The sequence below is a fragment of the Paramormyrops kingsleyae genome, chromosome 19 (assembly GCF_048594095.1).
Source record: "Paramormyrops kingsleyae isolate MSU_618 chromosome 19, PKINGS_0.4, whole genome shotgun sequence".
NCBI classification, from domain to species: domain Eukaryota; kingdom Metazoa; phylum Chordata; class Actinopteri; order Osteoglossiformes; family Mormyridae; genus Paramormyrops; species Paramormyrops kingsleyae.
The window spans coordinates 21250821-21263509 of NC_132815.1; the positions used below are offsets into that span (position 1 = coordinate 21250821).

Sequence of the window (12689 nt, forward strand, 5' to 3'; positions counted from 1 at the left end):
ACCTCACACAAAATCTTTACACTCAGTCAGTATGAAAGCATTTAAGTTTCTGTCTACAGGCCATTACATGCTAATGTTTCAAACAAAATTATAAAATAGTAATAGTATACAGGAATATTAATGTTCTCAGAAAACGGTGGGTTTTATTTTATTTTATGAGTTTAAGTCTTCTAAACCTTTTCCCGAAGGACGGTTTTTATTTCTTTTTATGTTTTTAAGTTTTACAAGCATTTTTTGATACAGCATGCCCCCTAGAGGCCATTTACAGAAACTATACATCAATTCCTCGCAAGATCAAACTGAAATAATGTAGATTTACGTCATTAAAAAAAAATGCATAATAGATATTTATATTTCTGTATCTTTTTAACTGATGTGACACCAGAATTGAGAGGTCTGAAGTGGAGTTGTACACCACTTGTACACCAGTGGTTTACAGTTGTTTGTATGGCTATTGACTATCCGCTTCAGTTTATTTCTTGATGTATTTTCATTAATAAATAAATATGCCTGGTGTTGTTTGAATATTGTGGGTTACACCCTGACCGCAAGTCACACTGCAGTGCTGCGCAGTTCGCGAACTCTCACACGACACCTTTTTTAATGACTGTCCCCTCTCGGCCACCGTAGTTACATGACGGAAGATGTTGTTGTCTTGTATTTGTATGCTGATACAGTTCCGACATGGCTGCGGGGTTTTTAGTGATGCTTTACGAATACTGCCCTCCTTTTTATATTAGCATCGTGTCGCTCTGTTTTATCATTACCGTAGCAATGGTTCTAGGCTGGTACGTCCGCTGTTAAAATCGCTCTAATTGAAAATGCGGCGTAAGGGGCTGGTAGCGTATTCTTATTGACACTGTCCTGTGTTGGATTACTTAGTAAAGTGGGTTGGTTAATGTTGATCGAATGATATGACTGTTTATGATCTTATATCATGTATCTTATATCACTATTTTATTGCGTATTTAATCACTTTTTGTAGTGTTCATATTTTAGAGGTTTCAGTTAAAGATAACTTGCCCCCGGATGCAATTGCATAGCACAGTAACTGCACAGAGTTATGACATCTCGGGAAATACGCGTTTGTCGTTCATTCAAAGACAAGACTAATACCAGCATCGGTAGCAGAGCCTGCACTAGCGTTCACTAGTTGTTCAAGTGTCAGTGGGCGAGGAGAAGGGGGGGGCAGGCAAATTATGTTGAAGAACCTGCACTGACAGTTTCTCTTGTTTCTCAAGGTTTGGGTTTGATGTACCGATAATTTTGCGTAGTTCGGACGATGCGGACTCAGTAGCGAACATTCCAGAAAAGCGGATGGTCCAAGTGACTAACCCGTTTGCCCTGGAACTGGGTTCAGCTCCTTCCTCCGTGACAGGTAAAGACACACCGGCTGCCGATCAGGGCTGTTGAGGGAAGATCTTACATGGATTTGCAATTCCGGGCAGTTCCACAATATAGCCCAGCAATCTTCGCAAAATAGTTGGCAAATGATTGCTAAATCTGTATTAGTACCTCAACCAGTATTATTACCTGTAGATTAAGATCGTTAACAGGCAATTGCAGTCCAGACCAGGCACGTCGTGAACAGTTGATGAAGGAAGAAAGGGATTAGGGGGAGTTAAAACTGCTAGATAAAAATCAGTATTTCCTGCTTTGCCTAATAGTCTGAGAAATCCGTTTGAAGCTTCCGCAGTCCCCACAAGGTGATTGTAACGGTGTCCCGCCACAGGGGGCGTGGTTCTGCGGCCTCGCTGTCTGGAGGAGTGCACGCTGAGCTGCTACTGGGGCTGCGGGATTCAGGGTCTCCAGGCCGCCCTCCATGCCCACCGGTGTGGGCCTCCCATTAGCACCCCGCAGCGCTTCCAGGAAGCCCTGCATTTCCAGTACCAGCACGTCCAGACCTTCCAGTATCCTTTCAGCACACACTGGGGAACCATCATTCCGCAGCAGCACTGTCTCTTTAATGTATAAATGCAGGAAATTATTAGTTCTTACCCAAAGTGGCCATTCATTAAGCTGGATAATGAATTTGGATTGATTCAGAATGACTGTCAAGTGAGGCGCAATATCAAGCTTACCCCTCCCCCACACTCGAGTTGAAGCTTGACCAAACCGTCAGCATCGAGACGGAGGACCCAGGGGAGCGTCTGACACAGATGCCTGCTAGTTTGGGCATCTCTCACTTTGGGGTGCTGCCTCGGGCGTGTTACCCCCTGGTGGTGCTGCTCACGCTCGCGGAGCCGGATACACGGGACATATACAACATTGTAAGACACCGTGTCTCCACGAGTGGCGGTAGGGCTCCGTGTCTATGCCGCACGCTCTAGCCTGTGCTCTGCCATTTCAGGTAGCCAGTGTGACTGTGGTCCATGTTCCGGATGAGAAATACCAGCTATCGGAGCGGATCTTATTTCAGTACCTGCTCACGGTGCAGGGGAACATGTACGAGCTGAAGGTACAGCGCTGTCCTCTCGAAACCTAAATGTTTTCTTATCACAGTTTGCAGGGTTTATGGTTCAATGTGCTTTGTGGTTCCAAAAAGAACCCCATTAACAGCCTGTCTTTCGCATTTAGCAGGCATACGGAACCTAAACAAGCTGAATATCTGTAATGTAATCAATTAATTGTGCAATTTTGGGCCAGACTGAGTTCTTTACAGATTTCATACTTGCTTTTCCAAAATATAAGCCCTTAAATTAAGTTACCTAGGACAGTGCTAACTCCGGCACGGTCACAGATGTGTGACCATTAGACGATGCCATGCAGTGGGATCTGAGGCCTACGAACGGCTGCCTGCTTTGACCAGCCCTCGTCACTTTGGGCTCCCTCTGTCCTCAGCCACTCTTCATGTCCACTGGAGATGGCAGTCAGGCCGAAAGCACAGACCCCGCCCCAGACACGGAGCAGGAAAGGCCAAATGAGGCCGGAGGGCCCCAGACCGGGACGACTCAAGAGGACGAGGATGAAGACGAGGGGGCGGCCCCTGGGGCGGGCCGAGACTGCGTGGTGTGCCAGAACGCCCCGGTAAACCGTGTGCTGCTGCCCTGCCGGCACACCTGCCTGTGCGACGGCTGTGTATCGCGCGTCCAGCACTGCCCCATGTGCCGCGCCTTCGTCCTCGAGGCCTTCGCTCTGTGTCGGCGCCCCCTGGAGGACGAGCAAGAGGGGCACCACAGGGGAGAGTAAATTCCCAGCGCGACTTCGGATGTTTGAGGACAGCTTCTTCAGTCCACCAAGATGTGCGCATTGGCGGGGGCAGGGGGGGGGGCATTAACCCCCCCCCCCAATAGATGAGAGGAATGCATAACATGGTCTTTGGGGATGTTATTCCTGTGGAGATGCTATTCCTTCTGCAGTGGGGTGTCCTATGTACTCAGCTAACAGCTAACCTTACCATTACTGCATACTGCTGTAGTTCAGTGACATCAGCATCAGTAGAGTACCTCCCATGCATTCATTCAAGAGACTGCCCCCCTGTGTACAGTCACAAGTTGCCATGGTGCTCATCAAGATAAGACGACTGTGTTAGGTGTTACCGACTCAATCAAATGAATCCCATGCAACTATGCACACTTTGGAGCAATGTTTGAGTGGAAGTTGTATATATTATATTTGTGTTGTTGATTGTGGACTAAATTAAACTGGAAAGTGCTCAGTACTGCTCAGTTGCAGGTGAGCGTTGAGCTTCTTTAGCCGCTGATTTGGAGACCAGGTTTCTGTCATCTGTGTCATCTCACATTGCTTAGCATGACTGTGGTAAATATCTTGTCTTGGTTACACTGCACAACACGGGGAGACGTGTGGGAGGTCCTGTAATTTGAATCCTCACCTATGAGTGTCTGATTGGTACATTCCTTTGGGTGACACCATTGTGGAACAAGCAAGGACACAAAGAAGCCTCAACGTGGAAAAATAGTTTCCCCTCACTGAAATCGCACTTTCATCCATAGCACATCCCCATGATGTTCTTAAGGTTTATTCTTACCCTTTAGCCATGAAACACATAGCATATGACATAAAATTACATATAACATACAGTAACACAGATTACACGCCAATGCTTTGCAACAGAAGTACCCAGATGTGCTTAATGTTTTTATACGATACAGATTTAAACCAGTTGGATTACTTTTACTTGTTCATCAGATGTTTCTGTCCAAAGCAACATGAATTGAGGTGGTTGGTCATTTCAAATACAGTTTCAGTTAAACACTGACTTCTAGTCAGTGTTTCCCAGCCTGGCCCTCGGCATCCCCGAAACACAGACTGTCTGGGGATCTCTGAGGACTGGGTAGGGAAACACTGATCTAGGGTACAACAGCCATTTCCATCTTGGGGCCATCAGCCAGCTGAAAGATGTAGCAGCACACACACACACCGTAGCTGTTCTTTATCACTGTAAACATCATTACCTGTGGCTGCCACCACACATTACTGGGTCAGAAAAACACCAGTGTTTATTTCATAGTTTCACTGCCTGTGTACATTGGCTGATTTCAGTATTAACTTCTGAATCTCAGACCTGCTACGGCCTTACGTTTGCTTGACACTCATATCTGGCCTCTGGTGTAAAATGGATTCTTACCAAAACTCACCCCTAGAGCTTCTGATGTCCCAATATATTTAACATGGCTGTCTACAAACTACCACTGAGTACTACTATTCGATATATTCACTACTTAATGATTGTAAATACTGCTTAAGCACAAAATGTTCTTCATCTCAAGGCCTTGCCACATATTAATAATGTTCCCCATATTCAGACCTGTGTATATGCTAAAAAGGATGCTAACAATGCTAATATACTGTTTGGTTGTCCAGTTCTCAAAGTGTTCACAATAAAACTCATCAGCTTTTTTATAATTCACAGTTAACATAACTACATCCATGACAATGTGGCATTTGCAGTCAGTCATAATGAAATTAAACATCTAGTTAGCATCCACAGCTAGTTGTAAAGGTAAGGGACTGCTTCTGGACTAATTTAGATGTGAGTGACCCCTGCTGGCGATTTGTTGCAGGACATCTGCAGATGGGTAATAGGCAGGCCTTATAATTTATACCTCAAATGGAAACAATACCTCTGATTGGCACACTGAAAAATTATTTCACTGGGATTTCTGTGCTTGGTAGGTTCAGCTCACGATGAATTTAAAACCAGACTGGACACACACTAAGCACATCTAGACACATGTAGATAGGCCATGTTCTGCATGTCTTGGAGGTAGTTCAGTGGAACTCATACAGGTGCACTGACACACACACAGACGGCACGTGGATTTTACACACGGGTTGGCATGATGAGCTGGCGAGGCGTGGCGTTACGGCACGTGCTTCTAAGACCTACGGATGAGCTTCAGGAACTCGTCCCGCGTCTTGGGGTCGTCACGGAAAACTCCCAGCATGGTGCTGGTGACCGTCTTGGAGTTTGTCTTCTGCACGCCCCTCATCACCATGCACATGTGACTGTAAGGGAGGGAAACGGCTGGAGTTTGGAGGAAACCCCCAGACAAGTGCGAGCAGTGACGACTTCCCAAGCGACGGGGGACACAGCACTGCGTCATTCATACAAGAGTGTCACACGGATGCATAAAGACTCACGTGGCCTCGACGACGACCCCAACACCAGCCGGCTGCAGGGCGTCCGTGATGGCGGTGGCGATCTGCTTGGTGAGACGCTCCTGGACTGGGACACAGACACACACACACGGAAAGCGTCACAATAAGGCTCACAGAGAGCCCTGATTAAAGATGCAGGCGCTTCCCAGGACGGCCAGTTCCGCACTCACACTCCCACATAGTCTCTATGGACACCAAATGCCATGTGTTCATCGTAACTTCACTAAATTTAAATTCACTTGAATAGGGACATTTTAACAGGCATTTGTTACATTAACACTAACTTCTCAATGAGTGTAAAAGACAAGTTACAAAACTACATGATAAAAAAAATTACCTTGTAATCGCCTGCTGTACATTTCAACAACCCTGGAAGGACAGAAAAAATATACTGAATATAAATTCATGAAATAAAAACCCTGAGACCAGTAACAACATGACTGCAACTTCAATGCAGGATTAAACCCATGTGAATTGGGGAAACGACAGACATCTGTAATCAGATTATCTTACAAAGACGCGCAGGCTGCAGTTAATCTAAGACGGCCGCATCACGGCACAGGCGTGACCCCGAGGAGGTTCTCTGAAGGCTTCTACAGGAAGCTCTGGCACATCTGAGGTGTTTTTCAACATTTGCATCCCCATTTTCACCTCATCTGGGATGACCAATTCATCCCATTTAGTCCCCAGGGGGCGCTGTTTGCCATGACTTGTGAGTCACTGAGGGAGCCCCCACCCTGATGACAATAATTTGAGAATAAGGGCAAATTAAAAACGCCAACAAACAGGTGCTTCACACTAACATTTCCTTCCTTACAGGAGTCCCAAATGGGGTATCTATATCCACAGAGCAGGTCAGCTTCGGATAAATATGCTCAAGGCTGCCCATATGGGGGGAGGAGGGGGGAGACTTTCTGAAGCCAAGGCATGTTTTTTGTGCAGCACTGACTATGCTACTTAATAGGCAAGAACAACATTAGTAAGAACTGATCTTTAAAGCTGCTTTTAATCTCAGCAGCGTGTCATGCGTGGAGGCCATCTTGTGGTTCTCATGCCTATTGACGGTGTCTAGGTTCAGTGCAGCGTGAGTGGCGTCCCTCTGCGAGCCTTAATGGGAGGCCCGCACTGGCTCTGCAGATGAGCCAGCTCCATCTTGGTGTGTTCCTGAGCTCCCTATTGGTGTGGAGGCGAGATGACGCGTTCACATCCCACCAATCGGGGAGAGTGGAAGCAGCTTATGACCACTGTCTGCGTTTCTTGGCTTTCTGCTTGAGTGCGAGTGAGCCAGACAAAGAGGTCAGGCAGGATGAGTGCCCCACTCACATCACGCTTAATCTGCTTACAGCCAGTGAACTGCCCCTTAGGAGGACACAGCCCTTCAGGAAGGAGGGCGACTGTTGACATCACCCACAATGCAAACATGCACGGCACCGAGATACTTGTTCCTTAGACTAGTATCCAGAAACATGATGTGTCCAAATGGAACTTGGTTCATTCAAATTACATCAAAAGCTTTACATCTTTAGAATTTTACACCTTTCTTAAATCAGCCATTAGTCAATTTATAACATGTTAATTTTCATTCAGAAAAAAATAAGTGAATGATCTGGTGTGTGTATTTCTGTTGGTGTTTGGTAGTTTCAAATAATTCCCATGTAGAACATTTTTTAGAATACATAGCTTCAATAAAATCCAAACCCTACTGCATATATCAAACTTGCCAAGTTCATTTCAAGCATGCAGAAACATGAGAAAGGAGAAAACACGCCTCTGTCCATAATTTGTCTGTGGCCTACATTCCTGGAGATCAGTCTGATCGTCAGAGGTGGATATTTCAGGTACAGAAAGTACAAATCCATACCAAGATTTTGTTTCAACCAACCAGTTGCGTACTCTGTGACTCTTTATACTCAACTGGTTGGTTGAAATGAAGTCTTGGTCTGGATTTGTACTTTCTGGACCTGAACTATCCACCTCTGACGATGGATTACATTGCAAAGCAAATCATATGAGACTGAACTGGCACAACAGTAAATATGCAAAATATTATAAATAATGTGTGTATTGAGTAGAAATCCACTTTCACTGTGCATTTTTCCAGATTTTCAAAAATACTTCTGCAGGAAGAATGTCAATAAATAGGTAATTTACACCGTACATAACATTCCTATGATTCTTGTTCTTGCACTTTTTATTAAAACTGCTCCATATGTCATACGAATGCTATTTGATACTGCTGTCAGCCACAGAGTAATGTCAGGTGGCGCCCTGGAATACTTCAGGGGAAAGCTCTCACCAAAATGAAAAGGCGATGACTGCTGCCAGCTGCTGCACTCACCTGACCAGTTTACTGAGTCCCAGTACCTTCTTGCAGGGAAGGTAGCCAACATGAACCTACAAGAGATGGACACCGCAAAGTGTGCTGGCAGTTCCAAGGCATGGGTGATTTTCATTGAGTTACCAGCATGGTTGTGAAAAATCTGCCCTAATAACACATCAGAACTCAATGAAATGACAGTATCAAGTCTTTGGTTAGGACATACAAGCCATTACCGTACACCTAGAGTGCAAAAAGGGTGGAACAATTAGTCATTATGTTATAGATCCATGTGTTGTATACATACAGCACAATCCATACTGGTGTCACATTACCGGGTTGCCTCGTGGGCATCAGAACAGGCAACCTTCATCATGTAAACTTTAAGGTCAGCTTGGAAGGAATTACATCACTCTTTGCTTACGGTTTGCAGGCAGAATAGGTATTGTGATGGTGCTGGGTGGAGCTACAGGATCTCCCAGTTCATCGTGATGACGGGCCACGGTTTGGTCTGAGTCAGAGCATCATGATCACGTGGAAGCTGTTTAGTGATCGTTTTACAGGGATCATTGAGTTTCATGCTCATGGGCCAGATGTGGACATTAGACAGGCCACATCTACTAAGAGACTATTACACATCCAGATTCTCACAAGGGATCAAGCACATTTCATGATCCGGAAAAAATAAGGAGCTCATGAATCATGGGCTTATCAGACTATGAGACACTGCTGTTTGTATAAGCATTTGCAATATTTAAACATCTAAAAGTGAAGTGTTATGTTAAAAGATGTTATGTGTATGAATAAAGTTGAAGGTTCACGTTTCATGATTGTATGGAGGCTCTCACCTATGAAAGTTTCCCTCCAAGAAGATTTTTCTTTTACTGTTGATAATAGAATCCCAGAGCTTTCCTGAGTAGACACATCTCAGAGAGATATACCTCTTAGCACATCTCAGATCAGACTTGGGCTACCACAGCATTTCATCTAGACCAGGGCTCTTCAAATCTGGACCACTATTGCAAATCCAGGCCTTGTTTACAGTTCTACCAATTACTGATTCTGATTGGCCACAGGGGCTTCACACCTGGCTCACAGGTAAAGGAAGGCTGGGAAATCAGCAGTGCTCAGACCTAGAGGACCATCAGTTGCATAGCCCTAATCTCAACAATGAACAACCCATGATGTCACCACTAAGTCACCAGCTACAGCTCCTTTATATATGTCTTTGTGATTCAGTTAGTTCATGTGAGGACCTCAAAAACCAAAATATTTGGTGAATTCTTCCCAGGTCATAAGCAGGAAGACAGTGGTCCTACCGTTCCAGTGAAGGGCACCAAGTGATGCTCACACATGGAAAACATATCGATGTCCTTAACTATCACCATGTCGTCGTGGCCTTCGTCGAAAATAGCATCATTCAGCACATCTGAAAGATAAAGAAAGCAACATGCTCTATATGCCTCTATATCATATATATATATATATATATATATATATATATATATATATATATATATATATAAATCTGGTGAATTTGCAGCACTATTCCGATATGTGTGGTTCTGCTATTAGTGCCCATTATCAGAAGGTTGTTGGTTTAAACCCCTTGCTTGGCAGAGTAATTTTTCTATTGGGCTCTTAAGCAAGACCCTTAACCCCAGTTGCTCCAAGGAGTGGCTGACCCTGATTTCTCTATTGTATGTTGCTTTGGATGGATAAATAAATAGAGTATTCTCCTCTTCATGTCTGATATCAGACTGCCTGTGCCATCCTTGACCTTCCCCCCCCCCAACTCCACACTCTCAACAGGATCATATCATTATTCAAATGAAATCCAGCTTCCTCTGTTTACAGACAGAACAGAATCTTCTGGTTCAGGATTTTTAATTTCCTGACTGGCTACCTCATAAAGGGCAATGTTTCCATGGAGACGAGGTAAGCAGACTCTGACGTGTGACTCTGAGGTCCCGTGGTGTGCTCTTCCTAGCATCGTACGCTGTAGCATGAACTTTATGTTGCACTTAACCAGGTATGACAAGAGCCACCAGCACTTGGGTCTAGACACAGCAGTGTGCACGTGTGTACATTTAGAAACACGCCTTCTGTTCTCGCCATACTGTGATCACACCCAAGGCATGGCAAGGGCAGAGTCCATGGACTCATGTTCTACACTAGTGGCCAAAATTGTGGAAACACCTAACATTTTTAGCATTAAGCTATAAAAATTACCATTACATTGGACAATTAAATAAGTAACTGGAGCATCCGATGAATAAGGTTCTGTAATCTCTTAAAATTGTTTCCACAATTTTAGCTACTAGTGTAGTCACTGCTTCATGTTTTCTCTCGTTTTAAAAAAATAAATAAATAAATAACACACACTAATTGATTCTCTTTATGTCAATCCTCCCCACCCCCAACAAAAAAAAAATTTGTTACAGATGTAGTGGGAGTCAGACTGGTCCAGCCAATCACGTCACAGCATGCAACTGATTGGTGCGTTTGTTCGTGAATGGTACCAAACGACTAACCATTACTTGACTAAACTGGTTAACGTAAGCCTTCCATGCCAACCTATACTTTTTCCAGAGATTCTTGAGGAAGACATGCTGCTCCTTTAAAAAATATTTTAAACTGGACATTCACTAGGGGCAGAATGAATTAAACCAAGTTATGATATACCTGTTGGAGTGAGCACCGAGGATAGCTAATTAAACAAACGTAATGCTCAGGCGATACCAATCCTCTTCCTGCATAATATGTTTGTGTCATCGGAAAACTTAAAACATCCAAGTTCAATTCAAACATCATGTGCATTTGTAAGTAACTTGACAGCTTACTTAATTCTTTTTTTCAAAGTGACGCCGAAGTAGCAAGTATCCCCCTTTATAACTCACCTTGGATGTTCTCCTGATAGCCTTTGGTAAAATACTGCATGGCCTTGGCCGCTCTTGAAGGCGTTTGGAGGAGTCCGGGTCTCTCGGGATTTTCTCCCAGACCCCTGAGAATAGTGGAGTAGGCTGAAATAAGACTGGGCAAGCTGATCTCGTTATCTTCCACACTTCGGGTGCGCATTTCATTCCAAGTAACACTGCTGCAGCCCTTCTGAGGGTTTGGTACCAAGACTACTTGCTTACTGTTAGTCTCCTTTAGGGAATTGGATATTGGCCCCGTCTCCGCCAAATGTCCGGACTTGTCGTTAAAACTAACCCCTTGCCTCGTGCTTGAACCATCCATTATTCCAGGTTATAGTCTGACTTTTTTCCACTGTTTATAAGAGATAACGGTGTACTGTCATCAATCTAATCCTTTGCGTTTTCTTGTTCTGTATCTATATGTCTCCCTGGTGAGCGCGCGCCACTGCTAGTTGGCAGTTCTCTCTATTCCATATACCTGAAGATCAAGAAAATTATTTTGCTTCCTCCGCCCCCCAGTATACTCTGTATTTGCTATTGGATGCCCCGCTGAATTGCGTCACATAAATCAGCGGCGAGCACCGTAAACCGATGGGGGCTGAGCCTGTGGATGACAGCTAGTACATTTGAGTCCGAGTATTTTTCAGAATGTATAACCTGCCGTGGGCACGCTGTGTTCAACCGATTGGTTTTTAAGTGACACATAGCAGTACCAACAACGCAGCATGACACTAATACGCCTATCTGTAATAACACCGTGATCGAAAGTACAGTTAATTTATATGATGCTTGTTTTTTGTTTTTTTTCACATAGACCTTTGTGATGATTGTTGAACGTTGTGTAATGTGCTGCTCTATACGGAAAACACAATGCAATATAAGTATTTTTGACCGCAGAAGTTTATTATTATTATTATTATTATTATTATTATTACCACTGAACAATGTTAGGGCAATGTTTGGAATTAACTATACATGCGCTATCCAGCGTTACAACATTCCAGGGTATTGTTCTAATTATAGCTTATTTATATCGTACTTGATTATATATGTGTTGCGTCGACGGGATGGCTTACTGGCATTGCTCAGCACGCTCCGGGTGTTGTAAATAGCCTTTGCCTGTTGTTGTTGTTGTTGTAAACAGCTGTGCTGTGTCCCTGATCGTTGCCTGTGCCGTTGCCTTAGTCGTGTGTGAGTCCTGACCGATCCTCGTGTGTCTGTAACCGCTTTGTAAATTCTTCCCGTGTGTAGAACCCACCCTGATCAACATGTCTCGGTGACGGTGGGGTGTACGTTGACATTTAGTTTTGCTTCTGGGTTGGACGACAGTTCGTTTAAAAGCTAACAATAAAAACTCCGGCCTTATGAATATGTCAATATCTTTTGTCCGGCGTTTGGAACTTGGAGCTGCTGATATCACAATGTATCAGTTCCTATGGAAGTGTATTGAAGGCTGAAAGGGTGGTTCACATCCAAGCCACGGAAAAATACAGTGAATAAAGGTATTCGCGCTGAACAAGTGGATGATTCAGCCGTAGTTATGCGTCACTGCTGCAATTTCATGTACCAAGTGCAGCAGGAAAGATCTCTTTTAAGACCGAATTATCTCTTTTGTCTTTATTGTTTCTTTTTCTTTCGTAAGAATATAAAATAAGCACAAAAATAAATAAAATACCACCGGAACAACGGAACTTTAACCACCCATCACCCATGGTCTCTATTGTAGACTTTAATCCCTACCTCTCAGGAGACCCCAGCCCCTACGTCATCAGTGACATCAATCCCAACCTCACTGGGGACTCCAGCCCCTTCGAGGGGAACAACCCCCAATA

At 44.2% G+C, this 12689-nt stretch overlaps 2 protein-coding genes across 2 annotated transcripts; one reads left to right on the forward strand and one right to left on the reverse strand.

Annotated features, from left to right (window-relative positions):
* The first annotated feature begins 620 nt into the window (after nt 1-620).
* cgrrf1 (cell growth regulator with ring finger domain 1) lies at nt 621-3661 on the forward strand. Its single transcript, XM_023843177.2, has 6 exons — nt 621-788; nt 1242-1378; nt 1733-1910; nt 2123-2270; nt 2351-2458; nt 2842-3661. Exons 1-6 carry the CDS (start codon nt 685-687, stop codon nt 3187-3189), a joined length of 1023 nt encoding a protein of 340 aa, XP_023698945.1. The 5' UTR covers nt 621-684; the 3' UTR covers nt 3190-3661.
* A 302-nt stretch (nt 3662-3963) lies between these two features.
* Nucleotides 3964-11349, reverse strand: LOC111859966 (GTP cyclohydrolase 1-like). The gene is made up of 7 exons (XM_023843178.2): nt 11336-11349; nt 10840-10943; nt 9259-9368; nt 7961-8016; nt 5960-5991; nt 5605-5689; nt 3964-5469 (listed from the first exon to the last, which is right to left on the reverse strand). The coding sequence occupies exons 2-7, from the start codon at nt 10877-10879 to the stop codon at nt 5340-5342; spliced, it is 453 nt and encodes a 150-aa protein (XP_023698946.1). The 5' UTR covers nt 10880-10943; nt 11336-11349; the 3' UTR covers nt 3964-5339.
* Nucleotides 11350-12689: the final 1340 nt, after the last annotated feature.

Coding starts and splice junctions, on each gene's coding strand:
- LOC111859966 (XM_023843178.2), bottom strand. CDS start 10,879: ATGCAGTATTTTACCAAAGGCTATCAGGAGAACATCCAAG. Junction 8,017..9,258: donor TGGTGCCCTTCACTGGAACG/GTAGGACCACTG, acceptor CATCTCTTGTAG/GTTCATGTTGGCTACCTTCC. Junction 5,690..5,959: donor GTACAGCAGGCGATTACAAG/GTAATTTTTTTT, acceptor TCTGTGTCCCAG/TCCAGGAGCGTCTCACCAAG.
- cgrrf1 (XM_023843177.2), top strand. CDS start 685: ATGGCTGCGGGGTTTTTAGTGATGCTTTACGAATACTGCCCTCCTTTT. Junction 789..1,241: donor GTAGCAATGGTTCTAGGCTG/GTACGTCCGCTG, acceptor TTGTTTCTCAAG/GTTTGGGTTTGATGTACCGA. Junction 2,459..2,841: donor GGAACATGTACGAGCTGAAG/GTACAGCGCTGT, acceptor CTCTGTCCTCAG/CCACTCTTCATGTCCACTGG.